Source organism: Alternaria burnsii (assembly GCF_013036055.1).
Source record: "Alternaria burnsii strain CBS107.38 chromosome Unknown 753, whole genome shotgun sequence".
In the NCBI taxonomy this organism is placed as follows: Eukaryota; Fungi; Ascomycota; class Dothideomycetes; order Pleosporales; family Pleosporaceae; genus Alternaria; species Alternaria burnsii.
The window spans coordinates 767086-789899 of NW_024066118.1; the positions used below are offsets into that span (position 1 = coordinate 767086).

At 51.3% G+C, this 22814-nt stretch overlaps 6 protein-coding genes across 6 annotated transcripts; 1 reads left to right on the top strand and 5 right to left on the bottom strand.

The window, feature by feature from the left end:
- Positions 1-74: 74 nt before the first annotated feature.
- On the bottom strand, positions 75-7083 carry GT037_008361 (uncharacterized protein; the record flags this gene model as incomplete). The annotated part of the gene is made up of 7 exons (XM_038933408.1): positions 75-143; positions 212-2296; positions 2346-2434; positions 2813-4079; positions 4144-5169; positions 5217-5810; positions 6403-7083. 7 exons carry the CDS (start codon positions 7081-7083, stop codon positions 75-77), a joined length of 5811 nt encoding a protein of 1936 aa, XP_038784073.1.
- Positions 7084-7883: 800 nt separating this feature from the next.
- GT037_008362 (5-nucleotidase precursor) lies at positions 7884-9720 on the bottom strand (the record flags this gene model as incomplete). The annotated part of the gene is made up of 2 exons (XM_038933409.1): positions 7884-9535; positions 9585-9720. The coding sequence occupies 2 exons, from the start codon at positions 9718-9720 to the stop codon at positions 7884-7886; spliced, it is 1788 nt and encodes a 595-aa protein (XP_038784074.1).
- A 1070-nt stretch (positions 9721-10790) lies between these two features.
- Positions 10791-14156, bottom strand: GT037_008363 (cysteine proteinase; the record flags this gene model as incomplete). The annotated part of the gene is made up of 3 exons (XM_038933410.1): positions 10791-13387; positions 13438-13624; positions 13671-14156. 3 exons carry the CDS (start codon positions 14154-14156, stop codon positions 10791-10793), a joined length of 3270 nt encoding a protein of 1089 aa, XP_038784075.1.
- Positions 14157-16538: 2382 nt separating this feature from the next.
- Positions 16539-18359, bottom strand: GT037_008364 (fad binding domain containing protein; the record flags this gene model as incomplete). The annotated part of the gene is made up of 4 exons (XM_038933411.1): positions 16539-17264; positions 17314-17661; positions 17717-18103; positions 18165-18359. 4 exons carry the CDS (start codon positions 18357-18359, stop codon positions 16539-16541), a joined length of 1656 nt encoding a protein of 551 aa, XP_038784076.1.
- Positions 18360-19539: 1180 nt separating this feature from the next.
- GT037_008365 (uncharacterized protein) lies at positions 19540-20896 on the top strand (the record flags this gene model as incomplete). Its single annotated transcript, XM_038933412.1, has 2 exons — positions 19540-20599; positions 20652-20896. The coding sequence occupies 2 exons, from the start codon at positions 19540-19542 to the stop codon at positions 20894-20896; spliced, it is 1305 nt and encodes a 434-aa protein (XP_038784077.1).
- Positions 20897-21616: 720 nt separating this feature from the next.
- Positions 21617-22756, bottom strand: GT037_008366 (uncharacterized protein; the record flags this gene model as incomplete). The annotated part of the gene is made up of 1 exon (XM_038933413.1): positions 21617-22756. The coding sequence occupies one exon, from the start codon at positions 22754-22756 to the stop codon at positions 21617-21619; it is 1140 nt and encodes a 379-aa protein (XP_038784078.1).
- Between the last annotated feature and the right edge of the window lie 58 nt (positions 22757-22814).

Consider the following 22814-nt stretch of genomic DNA (forward strand, 5'->3'; position numbering starts at 1 on the left):
TCATGATATAGGATCCTACTATAACAATAATACAGAAACTTTCTAAAGAAAATACCCAAGAAGCAAGACTAAAGCTATTCGTCATCTTCGTAGTCCATCTCTTCGTCTTCGTCATCTTCATTATGGTCGTAATGATTATCGTCCTGCAATCCCATGTTAGCATCCTTCTATATGCGATCAAAGGAAGAGCAAGATTGTAATGCTCACGTACCTCATCCCCTTCCATCCCACTCGTATTCTTCAACTCATCCATATCCCACACAGTTTCTGGCAGTCCAGCAATCCCCACATCTCTCTGCACAGTAATAATTCCAAACTCCTCAACGCCACAAAAGCCTCCACCCCTCTCACTCTTGCCGAAGAATCCCACAATAACCTCATTAGGGCTAGGCGTCAACTTCACAATCTCCGAGTGATGCCTCGTGTTGAGCTCGCCCGCGCTTGTGCCATTGCTGAGATGCATCCTTACACCATCCCTAGGGTTGACTTCGATAGAAGTAATCTCCACTCCTTCGGGGAGGCGTAGCTTCTCAGAAGCATGACCACCGAAATGGTGTTTGCTGCCATATGTACGCATAGGTCCCCAATGGCTTGTGTGGCCATCTGCATACTTCACCACACCTCCGTCCCATAGACATCCTACTCTGAGATCGATGGACACGGCGCGGTGCACTTTTCCATCTTTGCCCTTCTCGTGGAGGAGCTGTGCCCATTCATATCGACGAGCGTTGTTGGACTCATCAGGGAAGGCTAGGCGCTTTACGAGTCGAATATTGGAGCCTGGGATGCGGATGAACGTTTTGTTGGCGAGAACCTTCCATACGTTGCCGATGCTGGTTTCCTTGCCGTTGTAGGCGAGGATGTTGAGTTGTAGGGGTTTAGATCGGTCAAAGCGCTCTTCAAGATCAGATTCCATGTACTCCATGCGCTTCGGTGCGTTGTGAATCCAGCCAAGGGGTTGGGTTGTCTCTGTGTGGTTGAAGGTGATGCGTACGATACCGCTGCTTGAGCCAATGACGAGTTTTGATGGCCTTTCATCATCGATTTGCTCAGCGTAGGCCTCGGGAGATGCATGGCGTTCTTCGTCGCTGATTATGGGATCGGTGGGAAGGCGGAAATGAGGCAGCATGCGGAAGGAGAGCGCATCAGCTAGATTCCAACGGGCTTTGTTAGGTGTGCTATGAGGGTCGACAAGTACGCCTTCTGCCTTGAGGCGACCAGAATACGCGGTCTTGGGGAGAAAGTTCTTGGGCCAGTCTTGCGCATATCCGCGCTCCATGATGCCTGAACGATGAGGCGATCCAAGTGCATGGCCGACTTCATGGAGGAAAGCGCCTTGGCCAATGGCGCATGCTTCCCACATGGTATTGCACTCTCCGTTGTCATCACCTACCTTGTCTCCAGGTTTACGGATGTCTGTAAGACAACCTGTGACTTCCTCTAGGAAGCGCGGCCAGGAGTAGGCCAGATGGCTACCGAACATGCCCAGCGAGATTCCGTCGGGGTTGTGGCAACCCAAAGCTGCGTGTCCGAGGATCAGCTTCTGCGAGACATTGTAGTGTGAGTCGAGAATCAATCCAGCAACGATGGGATGTGCCTCAGAAGCAAATGGTCCTCCCCTTTCCTTGAGCGCTTCCAGAAAGTAGTCGAACAAGCCATTGTTGCGACGGGCAGAAGGATTCTGCTGTGCAACCTCCTTATCTCGGATTTCTTTGACAGTTCTAGAAGAGCGAATGATGTTGACTTTGGCGGTCGATCGCATGGCACCCTCGCCATCGAGAGCCCCGTCAACTTGCGCATTGAGAAAATCACGGCTGATCGTGTCAGCCGTCCATTCTTCATCCAACCTGAACGATCGGCGTCCAGCTCCTTGCAGCCTCAGGTCTTCCGCAGTCATAGCTTGCCACATATAAGCCGCCATGCGGACCTTGGCGATCGCTGCGTCGAGGTCTGAGTGCGCCGAAGAAATCCCAGCGGCCTTTGAATGTGGGCAGTCGATGATGCATGGTGAGTCTGCGGCAACCATTATGGCGAGATGAAGAGGTGGACATTGCAAGAGCGGAATGTAGTTGACATTCATCTCGATGGTGTGTTCGAGGCAGTCATTGCAGACGTATGCAAATTCGAGGATATTCTGCCCTGGAGAGAGCATGACAAGAGCCTTGAAGTTACCACCTGCTATCGGCCACGTCTGCTCGGGAAACGATTGGGCGTTGTTGGCACCTTTAGTGGCGACATGGATGTAACTGCCTTCAGCGACGGGAAGCGTAAAGGTACCTGTGACCAAGAGACAGCGCTGTGATATGTGTTAGTCTTAGCCTGTCAACCCAGGAACTGTAATGTACCTGATGAATTGTTTCCCCGTCCGTCAAATTGGTGATGTGCAGAGGGCTTGCAATCGGCGCCATCGTGTTGAAATGGTAATAATGTATTACTGGTAGCGCGTTTCGATGATATTGTATGAGCGATGAGAAAACAATGTAGAACAATGTAGAAAGGCTTGGTGATGTGTGTGAATTGTTGTCTTTTCGTGAGTCTTATATGCCATCTCAAATAGCCATAGGCGATGGTCAGTACTCCCTAGTATATATTAGCTTCAGGCAGCCGTCCCGAACCGGCTAGTCCCAGGGTGCTGCCTCACCAATGACGCTTGACAACATCCCCAAATTAGAGTCACGATCTAGACTGCTCGGATGCTAGAGAACGTGAGACATTTCAGGCGCTCCAACAATCGATGCGACACTTAGTTGCGCTGATAATTCGATAATGTCTATCAATACCCATTACATCACCATGCATTCCTCGTTCGCACCTCCCAGAGCGCGACCCATGATCGATTTGAGCGCCTGAGCCTTGAACATCGCCTCTAAATCGGCATTTCCAGTCATGTCCTCAGTCTGTGTGACAGCGTCCGCGAATGCATCCTTCTTCTGTTGTTTCTGCTCTGCCGTCCAACCTTTGTACAAATTGTCGATACTTAGGGGTCCATCATCTGTAAGCAATCTTACGGCTCTCTTGTGGTACTTCACCATATCTATCAAGCTTACCTCGCTTCGCGGGCATCCCAGCCCGCTGTCTTGCTGCTTTAGATATTCAAGCATTGCATTGCGCGCTATGTCCATGAAGCGAGGGTAATTTCCTTCGATCACGGACGTGGAGATGATGGCGTTTGCTGCCTGTTGCGCCGACTGTTCGAATTTTGAAAAGAAGCTGTCCCAAGCTGGGTCACGCTCGAGCGCTTTGTAGATGGCTTTCCATGTATGCGAGCATTGCCGCTGCATCAACGCTCCGTTGAACCAAAGGTCTGGCATGTCGGCCTGCAGCCAGAAAGCAAAATGTTGCAAGATGGCAATAGGAGTCAGCCCTTCTTTTCCGTTCAACGGTTCTAGTTTCATTCCCTGCTTCTCCTGGGAAGCTTGCATTGCGCGAGCGAGACGGCCACGAGTTGCATCGGGAGATGATGCCGCAAGAAGTGCCTTTGCAATGGTATCGATTTTACCGTTGAAAGCTCCGCCAGGTTTTTTATTGATCCAGGAGGCAACTGCACCGCGTGGCAAGTAGACAGAATCCCCAAACACGCTTGCATCTCTGAACGACCGTGTCTTGCTATTTGGATCATATCTAGGCTTGCCTAGAAACTCATCGCTGAAGTTCAAACGGTCGAGAGCATATGAACCCACTTGCTTGAGAGTGGGCTGACCAGTAGCTATATCGAAGAGTGTCCGCGCTTCCTCAGGAGACTCGGGCGGCCTTTCGAGTAACAGGTATCGGGGATCTTGGCTGAAGAGCATGAACTCCATGTCGGGCCATACTGGATCGGAAGGGTTTCTCAGCTGTGTGCCCATGTAAACATGGGCAATGAAAAGGATAGAACATGAGGTTGCTTCATGTGATATGCCAGCCGCGTGCCAGTGGACCAGAAAGTGGTACTTCATCATACCGCAAAGCAGAGGATTGTGTCTATACAGGTAGAAAGGCTCGCTCTTCAATTTCCTGAAGATTGGATGCCCACCCACTTTTGGATCTTTCTTGAGCCTTTCCCATTGTTTGTTAGACCCATCATAGTTCGCCCATACACTCTGCAGAGGTGAAGATACAAAGTTAGTGTACCTTTCTGATGGATTTCGTACACGCACAACTTACCATCTCATTGTATGCCTCTTTGAGAGGATTGTAACATTCATACTGGACTTCTTTTGGCATCATTGGATCCTCCCATTCCTCTATAGTTTCCCGCTGCGATCCGATCAAGTGGTTCAGGTAGACCTGAAGTTCAACATGTGGTCGGTGAGTTCTTTCGCCCAAGATGTCTTGCGAATCAAAATGGAGCTGAACACCATATGTAAGCCACATTGGGACAGTGTGCTCGCTAAGCATGTCCAAAAGACCTCTAGAGACCATGTCTAGGAGTGCCGGGCGTTTAACTGCTTTTGCAATGATCCGCATGACTTGCGCGAGTTCGATCGCTCTCAACGTTCGACTGTAGATGTTGGCATTACCGAAGTCCTTGGGAACTACTTGTGGAATCGAGTTCGTCTTAGTAATGTGTTTGTGGAGATAAAATTTCAAGCCAGCGAATACTGGCCAAAAGTCAAAGTGCGCTTCACTCTGGGCATCGGCTGTAACTCCAAGCTTGGCAGAAGGCTTCGCAATCTCCTCGAGGGGCCATTGGTGCATATCTTCGTGGTTGTTGTAGAAGAGAACAGCGGAGAGTGTCCAAACCGGATATTCAGTCTGTGAATATTTCTTTGGTCGCGTTACTAACAGGTCAAACTTCGCTTCAGCACCCTGAGCAAGTTTGATAGCAGTATCCGTGGTCATGGCCGCCACAACCAGGTCGACTTCACCGCTCTTGTATTTCTCCCAGTTCTCACGTACCATCTCTCTCATGTCTTGCTGCTCCTGTAGCATGAGCGCAACAGCAACCCAGAAGTCGTCTTCTTTGTCCTCCTCGACTTCCTCAAGCTTGACTCCGGAAAATTCGGAAAGTGTGTCTTCAGCGATGTCTTCCTCATCGGCTACCGCTGCAAGCTCGTCGACGGTCAATCCCGCAAAGCGATTACGAGACGACAAGCCCGACGTAGTAGTATCGGAAACGTTGTTTCGTGCAGGTTCTGGTCCGCCCGTTCCGAGAAACGGTTTGAGAGATGCGAAGGTGTCCTCAAGAACCTTGATAAGTATTCGTGCCTCAGATCACTTTTCGTATCTCCATTGACTCTCGCCTTGTACCACTGAGATACTTTTCGACGTGTCTGAATGGCGCGACTGAAGTGCCGGCATAAAGCAACGGGAACCATGATCTCGGATTCTGCTTGTTCTCCAGCTTTTGCGATCGCTTCTGCCATTGGTACGAAATCTGACACTCCAAGTTGATACACTGTGCTACTGCTTCCACCTGTCGCTTTCTGTTTGCCTCTCCCCTTCGCACCCTTTTTCGATTTCGATTTCGGCTTCTGCTGTTTTTGGTCTTTCGTTTTGACATCGAAGCCGATGGAAGCGGCGGTTTCGGCAATCCATCCTGCGATTGTAGAAGTGGCTTTCTTGTATAAGTGGTACTTGGCGAGAAAGATTTGTGACTCGTTGAGACCCGACATGGTGTGAGTAGATTGGAGAGGGGAAGTAGTGGGTTCAGTCTTTGATCCTTCCAATCTGTGATTGATGCAAGAGAATACCAGTTTCTGACATGGCGGGTACGAGGTTGTAAACGGCGGGGAAATTTTAGCGCACACGACTCGTGACGGCCCGTTGCGACCCACAACAATGTCGATGCAGAGCCACTCCCCGAAACATTGGTGGAGTCTCCAATAAGGCTGCCCTGATCAGCCAGATGCGGGCCACGTGGCGGCGCCTTCAGGATCGGACGCGTCAAGACGATCGGAGCAACTTCCTCAGGTCGCTACCTAGGTACCCGGGTAGTCCACCCACCGGAGGAGATCCGTCCTGAAGTGGGTCGCTTGCACCAGAGAAGTTCAATGATGGCTGATAACCTCGTAAATCAAATTGTCCGTTAGAAGACGTCATTGTAGATCTGCGCGAAAAGCGCGTCGTCGTAGGTTAGTGCTACCTCGATCGATAACCGCGTGACGTCACGCGTCGAAATTCTGAGGTCTCCAGCTAGCTTCACGAGCTTCGCAATGATCGTTCGAACATTTCATTGCATAAAAGTGTTCCACCAGATTCTAAGAGTGCTTGCGATGATGCAGTACTCGCTCGTAGTATTGCTCTATGCGCAGCATTGGCGTATCATCCCTCGTCCAGCCCGTCCACGACGCGCGCCAGCTCAAAAACAAATCATCATTCCAGTACCCAGCCTTTGGTCAAGGTGTCACTACCTCCACTACTGCCCGTGTGGGCCAGCTACGACACACTACTCAAGACCTCCCACTTCTGCGACACAACTACCGAGCGCAGCGTCAAGATCTTGCACCCACGATGCGCACGCCTTCTCCTTGCAATGTGAGCCTTGAGATCCTTCTGTGTGTTGTTGGGCGGTGCCATCCTCGCTTTCTTCTTCGGTGGAGGAGTGGCAACCATGTCTCTCTCCTGCCTTATTGAGCTTTCTTCCACATTGGTCGCACTGTGCTCGATGTCTTCTTTGGTGACCATCCCTGTTTTCACTGCAGTGACAGCTTTCTCGATGTCTTCTAAGCGACACAAGCCTAGCTTTGCTAATACCTCCGCCTCTACCTCTGGTCCATACGCCATGCGGAACTGGTTATCGAACATGCGCTTCACGGCTAGGGGGTCGACATGCATCATCTTACATATTGGGAAAATTGCGAGCTCGAACTGCTGTGCCATCGAACGCAGAAGCGTATCGTCGACTTCGTCGCGGTCGATGATAGGAAGCTCATTGCGGAGCTTGCCGATGATATCGTGTTGCTGGTCGATGTTGAGGTTGGCGGCTTTGTACTGTTCGAATGTGTAATCCGCAACACTCGATTCGAGCTTTTCATATGGGGTGACAATAGGTGGCGTAAAGGTAGGTGGGTGTGCAGGAGCGCCGAGCCTGATGTCATTTAGACCGCCTAGGCGCACTACAATCTTCCCTCTTTTGTCCCTGCTAATCTGACGGTTGAGCATATTGAGATGGTGCGCTGTTAGTTGAAATATCGAAGTGGCCGGTTGTGGAAGATCTAGGTAGCCGAAGATTTTTATAGACAAAAGGTGCTTCGCATATGACGCATCGCTTCTCCTTTCACCTCCATCTTCATGTCTGTCTACTTCTTCGTTTTCTGGAATCTTCAGGATCATGAACGGGTCTGGAGTTGCACTCCTGTCACGATAACCATTGCAAAGCACGATGGATCAAGGTGGTTCGGCGTTTGAGTCCTGCTTCTGTATAGCTATCGCGAAAGCTGGAGTTGACATTGTCGTATCCTACACTGCAAGCTAGATGTGACGATATAAAGTGAAACAATAAATTGTGGAAATAAGGCAGTATTATATATTATCAATGCATGGAAAATATATAGTTGGACAACATCCAGGTTTTGTGAGCGCACTATAGGTCTTGGTAACTACTTGCGGGGCTAAGGAATCAATCGCCGACACGAAAGGAAATAATTGGCTGAATCTGACAGCGTATGCACCACAGGGTGCGCCTGAGCTGCGTGCATTCCAGATTTGATAGGCTATAAGGTGCGCTGAAGCGCAGTCTTAGTTTGCTTTCATTATCAGACATCAGACGAGATGACCACGGCTGGATGGTCAACATGATATTTTGGTTGCGTATCGTCTCATTATATCTTCACAAGTGATCACATCAACAGCTTTCAGACCAAATGACGCGTCTAACAAGTATGTACATGTTTAATCGAATGGTTTTGTTGTCTTATTATACGTAGCCATCACGCATATCATTCCTTCATATCAGTCTCTGCTTAGAGCATGAAAAGACTGGCGAGAACACCGAAGATGCTAGCGCCGATGGCACCTTGGCCGAGACGGGCAGCTGCGTTGGTGGTCTGTTGAGGCGGCGCACCAGTTGTGGGTGAGGTACCGTTGCTAGTGCCATTGCCAGCACCAGGCGTGTCTTCCCTCTGGCCATCGACCTCCGCAATACGTCCATCAAGCTCAATGTTGACTGGCGTCTGGCTCAAGATGTACGAAGTAAGAACTTCATCTTGAGTATCCAAGGTGATGAAATCGGTCGATGGCTCGAAAAAGTTGTCACCTCCGCCGGCGATGAAATCGAGAGTGACCATTTGGTAGGTGGTGTCGTTGTTCAGAGGCTCGTCGCCAATGGTGACGGAAATGAGCTTGGTGTTGTTGTCGTTCTCAGGGTTGTATTCCACCTTGATGCCAGTGCTAATCTGGAAGAACGAAGTGACTTCCCTTCCATTGCCTACGTTGACACCAGTTACAATACCCTCGAGAGACTCCCAAAGAGTCTTTCCATCGATAGCAACCTGAACGATGGCGTTACCGAAGGGGAAAGAAGTCAAGACTTCGCCGCGGGTAATGTCACCCTGATCGATGGTAGCGCGAATGCCACCGGCGTTGATCAGAGCAAAGTCAACGTCGTCGGTGTTGTTCTTGCGGTAGGCGAGCATAGCATCGGCCATGAAATCACCGAGCAAGCACTCTTGCTCTTGGCAGGTTGTCTGGTCAAGCTCAACCTCACTGGTACCGAGAACTTCAGCAGCGAACTCCTCAAAAGGAATGCGCCACTCCTCGACCTGCTCTTGAAGGTCCTCGTCCTGTTCGGTAGTGTTGGTAAGATGAATTGGGGCGCCGTTGTAAGCGAGGATCTTGCCCTGAGGGTCGTATGTAACATCAATGTAGCCGACGTATTCGCCCCAACGGTAGGCAGTGACGATGAAGACCTCGTCGCCGTCCTGGTTGTCGACGATAGTCGGGTATTTGCCCTCAGCGTCTTCCATGTCGCCAAGAAGTGTGTGGCTGTGGCCACCAATGATGAGTTGAAGACCAGTGGTAGCTTTGGCAAGTTCCTGGTCCTTGTCGTAGCCGATGTGAGTAAGAGCAGCAATCCTGGTAATGTTGGTGGTAGCCTTGATCTCATCAATGGCGCCCTGAACGGCCTCAACGGTGTTGGAGAAGACCGTAGTAACATCGGCGTTACTCAGACTGCCAGTCTCTTCAGCGGTGACACCAATGAGCGCCAAACCGTGCTCTTCAAAGATGGTGTAAGGCTTCACAGTTTTGTTCACGTTCTCATCCTGCGAATGCACATTCGCACTGATGATGGGAAACGTGAGATTGACCAAGAATTCTCCTAGCTGGGCATCGCCGCCATCAAACTCGTGGTTGCCCAGGGTCATGGCGTCGAATTCAAGCTGGTTCAACGTCTCGGCAATCTTCTCGCCGCCGTAGAAGCTGTAGAATAATGTGCCTTGGAACTCATCACCAGCATTCAGCCAAAGACTGTCTTCGTAGTTGGGGCGTTGCTCTTCGATGACTGTCTTGACGCGCGCATAGCCACCATAGCAACCTCGCTCTGGTCGTGTGCAGTCGGTTCCTGAAGAGCTGAACTCGTCAAGGTGAGCATGCACGTCGTTGATGTGGAAGAAGGCTAGGTCACGTGAGTAGAAGCAACGTTGGAGTTAAACATGCGGACATACATATATTGTAGTTGCCATCCGCGTCAATGCCTCGCTTCACCATGCGTTTGCTGTACAGTGAATCCTCCGCTTGAGCGATCGCCGTCAGCGCCGAGAAGGCGACAAGGCCGGCGTTAGATCCAGTGGCGAACTTCATCTTCACCTGCGTCTGGTGGAGTTGTTAACGAGAGGGTGAGAGGCGCGAGCACGACAGTGAGCCTCCATCATGGCGATCTGTCACTATATGTACCACGCGAACAAAGGCGGACGTCTCCGCTGCAGTCACCAGCGCTGAGACTTGGCGACCTTGGCAATGGCCGTGCCCCATTCTCGGCAACTGCCTCTTGGAGTTTGGCGTCCTGCGGTGTCTGATAACAATACGCCAATGAGAGACACACGTGCGACAAGTGCATACAAGATGCAGGTCCGTCGCATTTGAACCTGGATGTCGGCGTCGCTACATGCATCAAGTCTATGAAGGTTGCCGTTAACACGTGGGCTTGGTACGTACAGTATCCAATGAAGAGGTCGTTTAAAGGCATCGCAGCACTGCTTTGGAACCGTAATATCCGGACTCGACGTTCTGCTAGTAATAAGACGGGCGGACCGATGGGCGTGATAGCAATGCCGGCAACGATCCAGAAACGGTGTGCCAACCCCGGAATCCCCAGGATATGGTTTTCGGAGACTAGCGCTCCGGATTGCACATCACAGTGGGTGGGAAACACTGGATAAGATGGATCCATATGGCGCTATAGCAATGAACTACTGCTAGCATCACCACGGGCCGAAAACGGAGCAGCAGATGCCAGAACACAAGGAACACAATACTACCCTAACATATATCGGCAACGCAACGGTCATACTTTACTAGACTTTTCCGCTTATTCCTAAGCCCTTGTGCAGCGCCGTGTTTGCTTCTAGCATTCGTTGTCATTGAATCAAGTTTCATTCGCAGTGAGGTCTCATTTTATAGCTCCAGCAGTCCTCACTGAAGCATAGCTGCGAGCGACGTGATAAACGTTCAATCGATAGTCACACGACGATTAAGCTACAAGTACTAAGAGAGATGTCTTCAGGTGAATCAAAGCTAAGATTTCACGTACTATCCTTAATATGCAAACCCTTCCAAACACCAAGCTCGCTGGAAATACATGAAGCAAAAATACCAGTCAAATATCACCCAAATACGGTACACCTAGCTTCCAGAGTGAACTTACACCTTCCTTAACTCAGCGTCCCCTGACGACTCCTCTCCATGCCTGCCGGTGCAGTGCCAACATGGCTCACAAGCTCAGCCTCCTCGTCCCGATTGAACCGTGCGCTCAGCTCGTCTTCAAGACCAGTATTCCTCTTTCGCATCGGACTAGTGGCATCTGCAGCACTGTCGTCAACATCAAGTTCCTTTTCTTTACGTCTGACCGTGCCCATGGTCGTCACACTTGCATCGTCTCCATCAGATTTCTTTCTAGACTCTCCCTCGCCATTGTGCACCTCGATCGTGACATCTGTATTGTCCTTGCTAAAGACGCGAAGCCCCACAACACATACAGCGTTCCAAGGATCGCGCTCGAATTCATCCTTGTCCTCGATGTATGGGTAGCGCGCGCCATTGTACCATACGTAGCGAGGTTGGCGTTCTGAGAATATGCGGGGGATGTTGTCTTCGTCATCAGAATGATCAGAATCGAGAGAGCAAGGGCCATCGATTTCGGAATCCCAGGAGGAGGAGTCTGACATGTCCTCAGGTGAGTGCATTCCGTTTTGAGCGCGGTGCGAGTAATCACTAGCACTTCGCCCACGAGTTACCTGAATACCAGGTCGGACACCAGGGATGGGAGTAAGCGTAGCCCGGCGCGAGGCAGCTGGTGATCGACGCTCGGGACGAGGGCTGAATGTCCTCTGGCCGGGGGTGCCGGGACGGAACTCATCGGTCATCGGAGTTGCAAGAGGTGTCGGTAACGGTGTAGGTATTGGTGAATCTGTCACCTGGCCTTCGTTATACCCATCGCGGCCTTGGTAGGTGCCAGGCAATTCGTTATTGTAACCACCACGGCCCTGGAATTCACCAGGCAACTGATTGTAGCCTCCCCTGCCCTGGAACTCTCCAGGCATGTTCTGATTATAACCTCCGCGCCCTTGGAACTCACCAGGCATGTTCTGGTTATAGCCACCACGTCCTTGGAACCCTTGACTGTGGGCAGCAGGAGAAGTTTGTGAGCTATGATAGCCGCTTCGCGATTGGAGTGTAGTAGCCTCAGAGGTTGCGGCCCCGATACTGTCACGATTGTAGCCGCCACGTCCTTGGAATGTCCCGGGAAGCGATGCGTTATAGCCGTCTCGGCCTTTGTTGTAGCCTCCTCGACCACCAAAACCGCCACCAGGGCTTGCTGAGCGTTCACGATGTGGATCAAGGCTCGATGTGCGGCGATGCCTGGAAACAGCTTGGTGAACAGGTTTGACCTCTTCGTCGCCGGAAGTACGGTTGTCTTCGTCAACGTTGATTCCAAGACCGGATAAGTCGTGTAGCTTTCTCTCGACTTCTGCCATCTCGCCGGATCGGTTTAGCTTGCGCGTCTCTTTGGCAGCTTTCTTCTGTTCGCGCAGCTCAGCCTTTCGGCGCAGCCTCTTACGACGCTCATGTGCCAGCCTGAGCTCAGCCTTCTTCCGCTCGGCCTTTTGCTCTTTCTCACGCTGTGCCTTATCCTTTTCTTGCTCTCTGAACTGTCCTTTGGCATGAGCAAGGTCGTAGGAAAGACCGATCGCAAGGAGCTTCTCGCGCCGCTTGGTGCATGTGGCCCGGATGACTTCATCCGGAGTTGGGTTATCTGGGATCCGGGTTGCTTTGATCTTGAGCAGGACAGTGTAGTTGCCAGCCTCGAGGTCCAGCTCTGTGGAGACGGAGCGCTTCATGTAATATGTACCGTTGCTGCGAACGATGTATTCCTCTTCATCATCCTTGTGGAGGCGGAACTGCAGATGAAACTCATACTGTCCTTCAAGACCTTGGTAGTAGCGATCATCAAGCTGACTGAGGACAATGACGACGGGACCGCCTTTGGCGAGGTGTATCCTAAACTTGGTGTCAAGGTAATCGACACTCCAAGGAACATTAACACTCGTCCATTGTTGGGACACCGTCCATTCCGGGCCAAAGAGCCTAGTGCGATCGAAGTGTTGATATGTGCGCAACAGGTCTTTGTAGGAGATCCAGAAGACGCCATCGTCTCCGAACTTATGATCAAGCTTCTTCATCCATTCCGGGGTCCATTCTTCTGAACCATCGCTCCAGCGACCGGTCCACTCGGTTCGGCCCCAGGGGTTTCGAAGCTTCAGTAGTCGCTGCCCATCGATCTCGCGTGCCTCCATGACAGAGTATGCGTGCTTCTCCTGGATACCCTTGCGGGCACCGTAGATACCACCCATCTGGCCACATCCGAAGAGGAACGTTTTGTTGACGTTCATAAGCTCTTCACGCCAGAACTTGTCCTTGTCCAGGATATCGGTCGCAAAGACCTCTGACGTGACACCTCCGGTGAGGTCCTCGATGCCCTCCCCCACAAAGCCTCCGTCGATGGCACTGTAATCGCCATGCGCTTTGGCAAAGGCCTTTTCGAGCAATGGTAGCCACGTCTCGTTGGGGTCACTACATTGTGCAAAGTACAGCGCTCGCGAGCCAGTTTGCATCACAGTGCGGTATTCGTCTTCTGGACTCTTGCGGTTCTGAAGCTCCAGCCAGTGATAGCGTTCGAGCTTGGCTTCGTCGAAATCTTCTTTGATAAGGTAAAGCTTGTCGTCGATAACCTCTGAAATCCATTCGCCATCTGAGACACGTTAGTCTGGGACCTATCCGAATTTGTAGCTGTGTCCTTACCTCTGTGGAAGACGAAGCCGTAAACGCCAACCTTCTCGTCACGGGCAACGCACACCCGTTGTATCAACTCTTCCTTATTCGAGATGGTCGCTAGTGCTGACATAAACCAGCAGTCGCCGTCGTTTCCCTGTCGTACATCGTTCGCTGTAGCGCCGCCAATGTAGAATCGTGGGTCGTCGAAGATGTCCTGTGACGAATGAGCCAAGTTTTGTTATGGTCTGTAACATACGTACCTCAACTCTCTTGACCGATAGAGGATGGAAATCAGTCTTTTCTTCATTCAGCCCAGTCAGACAGTCTGCTGGTGTATCTGGAAAGGCTTGCGATCGTTTGAAGTCTGCTTCGATGTCGAAATGTGGATCTCTGTACTTTTGATTCAATCGCCGGCATTCCTTGACGATCTTTGCGACCTTTCTGGTGCAGGCTTCTTTGGCTTCCTCGTATGACGCAAGCGCATTGACGCCGGGTATGGATCCTTTCGGCGCATGTGCGGCGGCGCGTTTCGCGTACAGGTTGTCGGGTAAGATCGTAAAGATCTTGCCAGGGTGTTTGGTCGTAAACTTATTCCAGAACTCGTCAATGTTCCTCTGGGGCGCTTGTTTCCTGACTGGCAAGCGCGGCCGCGGCGCGGAGGCTGGCGTTTCCTGAACCATGCTGGGCGCGCGCGAGTGTGGCGTGGTGATGTTGATGAAGTCGTTGTGCGTACCATTAGATGCCATGATCAATTTAGTGCCAAATCCCCAGTGCTCAGGGGCTGGCGATCTACCTTGGGGCGTATGACATCCATTGGGGGCTCTGTGGTTAATAAATGTTTAGCAATGACGATGTACTTCTCAGCCCCCAACGAAGCTGCACAGAAGTGCCATGTATGGTGTGGTATTTCGAGAGCCTGTAAGAAAAGAAGTGGGGCGGTCAGACACAAGGGCACTGCTCGGCGCAGCCGCTGGACCCCCGCTCGCCATGCCGTTGCGAATCAGCTGCTCGCGGAGCCCCCGAACCCATGTACTGTGGTATGCACTTCAAGCGTTCGGCGACACCAAAAAGCGGAGAGGCAGAATAACGGCCATCGGACGCAGCTGCATCGACCTGCGTCTTCAGCTGCACCCACGGCCAGTCGACGAGTAAGAGTGCTGTGTTGGAACGCGATGCAGCAGGGAGGCTGTCGTTCTGTGGAAATCGCGCCAAAAGGCTAATACGTGCAGCTAGATTGGCCTTGGGGGCGGCCAGCTAGCCGTTTCTGGTCGACTACGGCTGGAAGCCTGACCGACTTCTTGTCTTGTCACATCACTCAAAATTCGTCATCTGATTGTGATTGAGAGGTGAGCGACTGTACTCGACCGTCTTCGAGTGCATGCAATAGTGATACTATGACGCTTCCCAATCGGTTGGCTCATCCTCACCGTACGGCAGTTGCGATGGTGTCATGTTGCGCGGCCTGTACAAGCAGAATGAGGTTACTTTGAATCTTCGTGAAACACGTTTTCCGCAGTCCAGCTGTGCCTTGTATTCGGTATCCCAAGCTTTTTACATTAGTGGCTCCGCTGCTATATCACGAAAAGGAACGACGAACACAGCGCCGGCGTCATAGCCGTTTAGAGAGTCTTCGACGCGGTGTCAGGGCAGACACAAGCACAAACCCGAAGCTGATACATCTGAGCGGGATGTTGTGTATCTTCACGTGCCAGATTCGTGCCGAACTTCCATAGATAGGCTTCAGCGGCAGCTTTCCTTCCGCAAGCGTGGGCACGCTCACTAAGCATCTCGGTTCCGAGTCACCGGGCATGTCTCATTGCGTCCATGGTGCTGGAAACAACGTCGCTGCAATCTCGTGCTGTGCCTGCATAAGTGCGGACGCGCTGAAATCCTGTACCCTTCAGCAGCACACATGGTACGATGGATAGCAGAACGGCTATACCTCCGTCTGGTCCATGTCTCAATATGGTAAGGGGGTTAATGTCGTCAACGTACGAATGAGCATCGCCAACCGTAGTTAGGACTGCATGTAAGCCTTAGTAGCCAAGCCCTATGAGCGATGCTGCGAGCGTGCTGCATTCCCGCAGGGATGCGATCTCACCGTAATTTCGGCGAATGCAGCCAATAACGTCGCGTAGTCGCATCTGACTCCACGAACTACGTTAAATGTCCTTCGAAACTACTACGTGTGGGACAGTCCATGGGTCGGTAAATCTGTTGAGATGAGCACTGGCCTCCGATATTGGTGTTGTAACGTTCGTGCATGCGCGTCGACGTAGGCTGACTGTGCATCAAGTGGTTTGTAGACAAAGGGAAGTTGGCGGACGAGCTCCACAGCGTCTCGTGCCCTGGCGAGGCACACAGAGCCATGCTATCGCGAGATCAGCCCCGGTTATGCAGTGACAACCAGGAGAACGAGCGGTAAACGCCTTGCAGCATACTAACAAAGTCTCACCACCTTGAATCAAAGCTCATCCCTGCCTTGAAGGTACTCACCGTTCTGTACATCTGCACAGATAGTCATAGAAGACCTTGTGTATCGTCTGAATGCAGTAGATACCAAGTGTAAGAACGTGGGTCGACGACCAAGCATGCGCGGCCCGATCGGGTGCAAATCTAGATCCGTGTCGGCGACTAGAACTACTAAACATCTAGAGACGTAAGGCTGTATGCGAGGCTGCAGTCATGAGACATGGTGTGATGCTTGGCGCACATCTGTTGATAAGTAGCTCGGTACACTAACCGATTCCTTCAATTACGTCATTGATGTTCTGGTCAAGTCGCGAGGTGTGTGAAACAGAACACTTTCAATCTCATTAGGGGGGTTTACACTTTCCGATTTCATTCCCTTATCATCGATCACTCGAACAGTATATATCACTCCAAACCGGCCACACTAAGAACTCGCTCATGGGTATGCACGAATGGCACCCCAGCATGGTGAAGCACTACGACGACAGTCAAACAGCGAGAGCTGGGTGGTAGATCGAGGAAGAAACTAGATTTGCAGCGCATTGGTTGGCTTTTGCGACGTTCTCGCCCGCATATGCAGCTAATTTATCCTTCCACTTTCCCTAATTGCTACCATTCAAGACAATCAGGAGTTCACGCATTCGTCTAGAAACACGTCAGACCTCATCAACCCTCGCCAATGATGCATCGGAGGTGTTTGCATTCGGTGCGCCCTTCACTAGCTTAAACCCGCCAGGCTGGAGGTACTGAAAGACCTGTTTCGGGTCGTATCTCTTCGATACCTCCATCAGTCGTTGCTTGTTCTTCAACCCATAGCTACCGATGGGGTCTTGGTATTCAGACGCGTAGTTGAGATATACGAAGTCGTTGTCGAGGTTCCTCTTCTTCGCTTCCGCCTTCACAAGTTTGATGATGTTGGCAATCACCGTGTGGAACTTGGCTTCGTCTTCTCTGTTGTTCCAAGCCGCATTGAAGTTAAGTACAAAGTACGGGCCGTTTTCTGGATCAATGCCTAAAGCATTTCCGCCGTTCTTTTGCATGGCTTTGGCTGCGCTCTTGGTAATGGGCTGGACAGCCATGATGAGCAAAATCTTCTCGACATCCGCGACAGTTGCTTCCTGCGCGTAAAATGTATTAACAATGAATTGGAGGAGTTGTCTGTCCATCTTCAAACTGATACCCCACCACGTTTGGTACGCCCCAGGCGTGGGCGCTCCCTGATTCAAGAGGTCGGCCATCCCGGACATTAGTCGGAGGCCGGTGGTATCATCGATGGCGGTGATGTTACTCCAACTGGAGAAAACCGAAGCGTTAGCAATCGGTTTGGCGTAGTGCAGATTGGCGAAAGAAACTTTGCCGATTCCAGGCGCGCTGGCGAACGTCTGTACATGTCAATCACCTGTGCTATAGGAGCAAACCAAGCGGACTTACGACAATTTGGGCGGCATCTTCGTCCCTGACGGATCCAGTCATGGTGAACTCATGAATCGCATCCAGCACAGCTGGGGTTGCATTCTCAAGGTACACTCTCTGGCCTCCCCACATCTGGCCCAGAGCGAAAGCCTCAAGCTTGAAGTTCGTCACGATTCCAAAGTTGTTGCCTCCCCCTCGCAGTGCCCAATATAGATCGGGGTAAGATGTTGCGCTAACGTTGATGGCGAGGCCGGACGCTGTAACCAATTCAAAGCTAGCTACATTATCACACGCCCAGCCACGCTTGCTCGCGAAGTGGGATATGCCTCCTCCAAGAACAAGTCCAGGCACGCCTACAGGAGCCATCTGATGCTATCGTCAGTAGAGCCAGTAGGAGATGAGAGGGGATCCGTATTCTTACACGCCCACCCGCGACACCGAGACCGTCTTTCTCGACAGCTTTGTATACATCTATCCATCGAAGTCCAGGGCCAATGTCAACTGTCTGTCTGTCGGAAGCAACAACAGCTTGCTTGAAGTTTTCCAACGAGACCGTGATTCCGTCTTCAATGCTGGACGCACCAGCCCATGCCGCATGACCGCCACTTTTTACGGCAAAAGGGCATTGGTACAGTCTAGCCGCAAGTACCAATATCGAGATGTCCAGAGTTTCTGTAGGCTTGAAGACACAGGAAGGCCGTAATGAGCCTTGTTGAGCAGACCAATATCCGCCCGTGAAATTGCTATATGCGGTTACCCCTTCAGCCAAGACCTTGTCACTGCCGAACAGTATGGTCAAGGCGGCACACTGAAGCCAATGTTAGTTCGCGCCATATTGCAAAGGATCGTCGCGCGACGATGGGACTAACAGCATGTGAGCATTGTGCATCCGAGGACCGTGAATGAAGCGTATCTGCTGGCTCTGGCAGAGTTGATACGTCAACGCCGAAGGATCCGAGAGCCGCGCTGATGTTGAAGTTCTGCGGCTCAAAAACGCTGCCGCCAGTCTGCGCTGCAATGCCTGTAGCGAGAGCTCCAATCGTTATGGCACACGCGGCCCTCATCTTTGCGCGTCGGTGAGGTCAAATGCGCAGAGAACGAAACAACCCGTGTTCTACTCGCTACAGCGATGGTTGCCGTCGCTTTAAGAGATGGGCGTAGGATTTGGGGGCCAAAGGACGTTTGCACTTGGCTGCTCCTCCCTGCATGCAGGGCGTAATCCGTAATTGCCCCATCCGCAGCTCCTTCATCTGGAGGCGTCCAGATTCCGATCGATCCGCGTTGATTGGCGCAACATCTGACTTCATGGAGAGTACAAGACTGTTTCAGGATTGCATGAATGCGTATCTTTCGGTTCTGTAAGGCGTTGCATCCAACGAGCATTACGCTATACCTACCCTGGCATAGTGTGAGCTGGGGAGGGCCCTCAACCACCTAAGGTGGTATTGTTATAGACAGCCCGAGTTACTGTTGATTCGGAGTTTCCTAGAGGTCGTGAGTGCTTTCGCTTTACACGTGATTGTCAAATACGCAACGGTTTTGTCGAGACAAGTACAAAAAGCTACAAAGCAAAGGGCAGGCCAGGAAGTATACGGTGATGGCGTGAGAGTTCGGTGACATCCATAGATACTGCAGTGCTAACAAAGCGTTGCCTCCTAAGAAAACAGCTTGCACTTCCGACCCACCAGTTCTGCCATTCTTCTACAGATACGTTGGTGAAAGTGAAGGTGAATGTGGACAGCAAGCAACAGCTGTGGTGATATTAGTGGAAAGCGCGCAGTCACCACAGCCTTTTTATGCTGTATGAAAACCCTTAGCCAGCTGGCTTGTCTCTATATCTTCGGTCCCTATCTAACTTATTGTCTTCCACATTCACCTATTATATCCTGGGGCGACAACAACCAGTGCTGTTGGTGCCGTGGCGACGTCGGGGAGTGTCAACGACACATACACTGCGCGCCCTTGCACTCCCTTTCACCTCAAACGCTCCCATGAAAAATCTTCAAGTCACTACGCGTTGTCATATATCTCTTAAGCTTGGTTTCATCCTGCACCTCGTCTCTATTCTAGATTTCCGTTATCACAACAACTGCAGTATCCCAACCTCGCAACCACCACTAATAGCTACGCACAATTTCTTGGGCATCATCGAAAACTTTCTGTCAATTTCCTGTCGCAAACGGTCCACGACGACCCAAGTCTGCTGTCTTTGACTAAGCCATCCACACCTCCCAAGTGATCGAGATGCCTTCCAAGCGAGACGAGATCGGCCGGCAGCCAGCAACTCATTTTTCCCCTCAACACTTATCGAAGAAGACCAAGACAGATCAGAAACTACCACCCGTGCTCACTGCTCTTTCCGCGAATAAGCGCAAACGCTCCGCCGATGAGCACACCGGCCCAGCTCTTATACCATCAGCCAAGAAGACAAAGCCAGTTCTGAACAACACATCAAAAAGCTCCAAGAAACCTCTCGCGACCGCTTCCAAATCTTATGGATTCAAGTCAACTCTCGTCCCACGTGGCACCCGCAAGAAGGCCAGCATTGGCCACAAGGATGAATCCCTCCTTCGTATGGTCTGCGACTGCTCCACCACCAACAGAGTCATAGAGCTCCACTTCCGCAAGATACCTCACTCAATGATTGACTGGAACTCCGCCCACCATATCAGCAAGATCAACGCCTGGCGCAACCAGATTTACGGCCGTGCCGGTCTCAAAGCCCGCTCCGTCAGCTTGTGGTACGAGAAAGAGGAGCTTTGGTTTGAGCTATACTTTCAGCTTTGCATCGTGGAGTCGCGTAAGCGCGGCTTCTTACTCCCTGGCAGTAGGAAGGTCCGCGATGCCTTCAATGCGACTTTCGTGGGTACTATCATCCAGGATAAGGCCGGAAATGACCTTCCGCCTCGTGCTGAACGTGAAGCCAACGCCTTTGCCTCGAAGTTCAATCGCATGTGTCCTGTACTCAGGGCTCGTCTCAATAACTGTGTTTTCGGCAAGTCAGGAGATACGTACATACCCAAGATTACGTTCAAGATGATGGAGGAATACAAGACTATGAAGGGGGAGATGGCGGCCAAGGGTGTCGAATGTGAGTCCGAGTATGCAGATCATCTTGAGGACTGGCAGCACTTTCTTTCGCATCTACCGGACCCTGAGGATGCCGAAATGCAGGAAGTGGCTACAGGGGAGGTGGAGGATGTCAAGGAGATGGAAGCGAAAGAAGTTGACGCTGTCACCGCATTGATCAGTCTGTCGCACTCACCCATCAACTCTCAAGTCGAACTCTCACCTACTGCTGGAGGTAAAATACACGTTCACATATCACACACGCACCTTGACTGACCCGACCGCAGTGTCTTGCAGTATCGAAATCACCAACGAGCACGCGACGCCTGAGCTAACCCGCTCGACTCGTACCTCGTTTTCGCACGCGAAAGAGAATCCCTGTACCCCACCACAGCCAGTTCATGCCTTCAAAGGTCGCATTTACAATCCCGATGGCATATACGGTTGCGATCACGGTACTATCCATGAATGCAAGCAGCCGTCGGTTGCTAGCCCTTCCATTGAGATGCGCGCTGTCGAGGATCACGTCTAAGTTAGAAACATCGGCGATGATATCTGAACGGCAGTCCACGTCACCACCTCCCACTCGCCCTGGCTTTACATGGTCGTAGCCGCCTGAAGAGGCTGGCTTACACATGGTGTTCATAACGCTGCCGGGTGTAGGGAGGAGTTCCGCAACGTGGATGCTTTACTAGTCATTTTTCTCGATTTTCGCTTACTTAGAGAGTCCTTCAGATTGCTCTTCTTGTCATTCTGTTGTTACGAAACTTGTTGCGATCCTGATACGCCATCTTGCCAAAACTGGTGTTAGATTGCAACGACAACTGATTCTTGGTATGAGTGGCGCAACTGTTGCGTCTTCTTCCTCGATCAATTGCTTCCTGCTTTGTTTTCTTTTGGGATGCGCAATGGACGTTTGAGGGCAGTTCGGTCATGTATTATGGAGGATTGGGGAGTTGAATGGTAGATTGTTACGGCGTTGTTTGCATCATTGCAGACTCAGCACTGCTTCGTTGATAGTAGAGTAAAGGCGGTGTATTCCAGTCACTGAACAACCAATCATACCTTCACATAGTATGTTCTAAGTTTGCATCGCGATGACGTCGTAGTCTACCTGAATATACTTCCGACGCTGTCCACAATCTATGATAATCCTAGATGCTGCTTCACCGGCCATCGCTCTCTTGCTACTTCGTACTCACCTTGTCGTTGCTAGCTCATCACTTTTCCCACCCTTTAAGCTTTACTGATTTTAGAACCCCCCAACCCAATGATCGCCTCTCCTTCCGCCTCCACCTCTATATCTACTTCTAATCCACGCGCTCTCAATATTAACCCTGAACAAATGACTCCTCTTTGCCTTCCTTCTCCCTTTCGTCCTCCGCGTTTCCGCCTTTCTAAGCCTCTGCGTGCTCAATCTCATGCCTTTCCTCTTTTCAATTCCCGCCATGACGTTATCGTACTGTAAATGTGGTGGCAGATTCGCAGGATCGATACGCACGCCTGAGCAACCCAGACAAAAGGTGATATATTCTGGGGTGCTTTGCGCTTTGGGTTTCTCGCCACAGGGACATCTACGACGGAGACCGGCATTCGCTATCCTGTCGGTGAGGGGTCCGTCAGGTATGCCTTTTCGAAGGTGTCTCTCGGTTCCGCCGTTCTTGTGGCAGCGTAACTTGCCTGTAATGACCTTCTTGTCGCGACTGGTCAAAATGTCTTCGGCGAGTTTGTAACGAGCCCAACTATTCACTCGAAAACCTTCGTCGCGGCATGCATGACAACGAAATCGGAACTGGGTAATACCCAATCTATTGCAGACGCAAAGGTCCTGTAGACTATTCGGCGCAATTGGCCATTGTGCCACACATTGATTAGTATCCCCTCCAGGTTTTATCGGAGGCACTGGTGTCCCTTGGCGCAACCAGTAGAGCTCGACCTCATCGCGGATGCATCGGTGGCAAAGCTGATTACGAAAGCCTGATTGATAATTGGCATTTGCGAGCGTTGTTATAGGCTCGAGTTTGTTAGTGAAATGGCCAGGAAGACATGCAGCAGTATCATGATCCATGCAGTAAGCGCAGACCCAGACCTCGCCAGGGTGAGGATGTATAGTGCCGTATTTAGATGGTGGCGTTGGGCGGAATGGATGAAGACCAGGACATACAAACGCCCAACTCACGTCACACAAAGTATTACCTTGAGGACCTCCAGAGGCACGGCAGTGAATGAAGTCGTCGCAGTGTTCGGGAGGTTCCGTTTGCGATGTTGAGGCTACACTAGCTCTTTCGGACTGGGATCCAGGGGGCGTAGAGCTCGGTCTACGTGGTGGTGACGATTCGGGGCTAGGTGCTGATATAGCGCTGGGCGGTGCCGGTGAAGAGAGGTTACTCATTGCGATGAGAACTTATTTTGTGACGGGTGTATACTATAATTATGCTGAAAATTGTGAT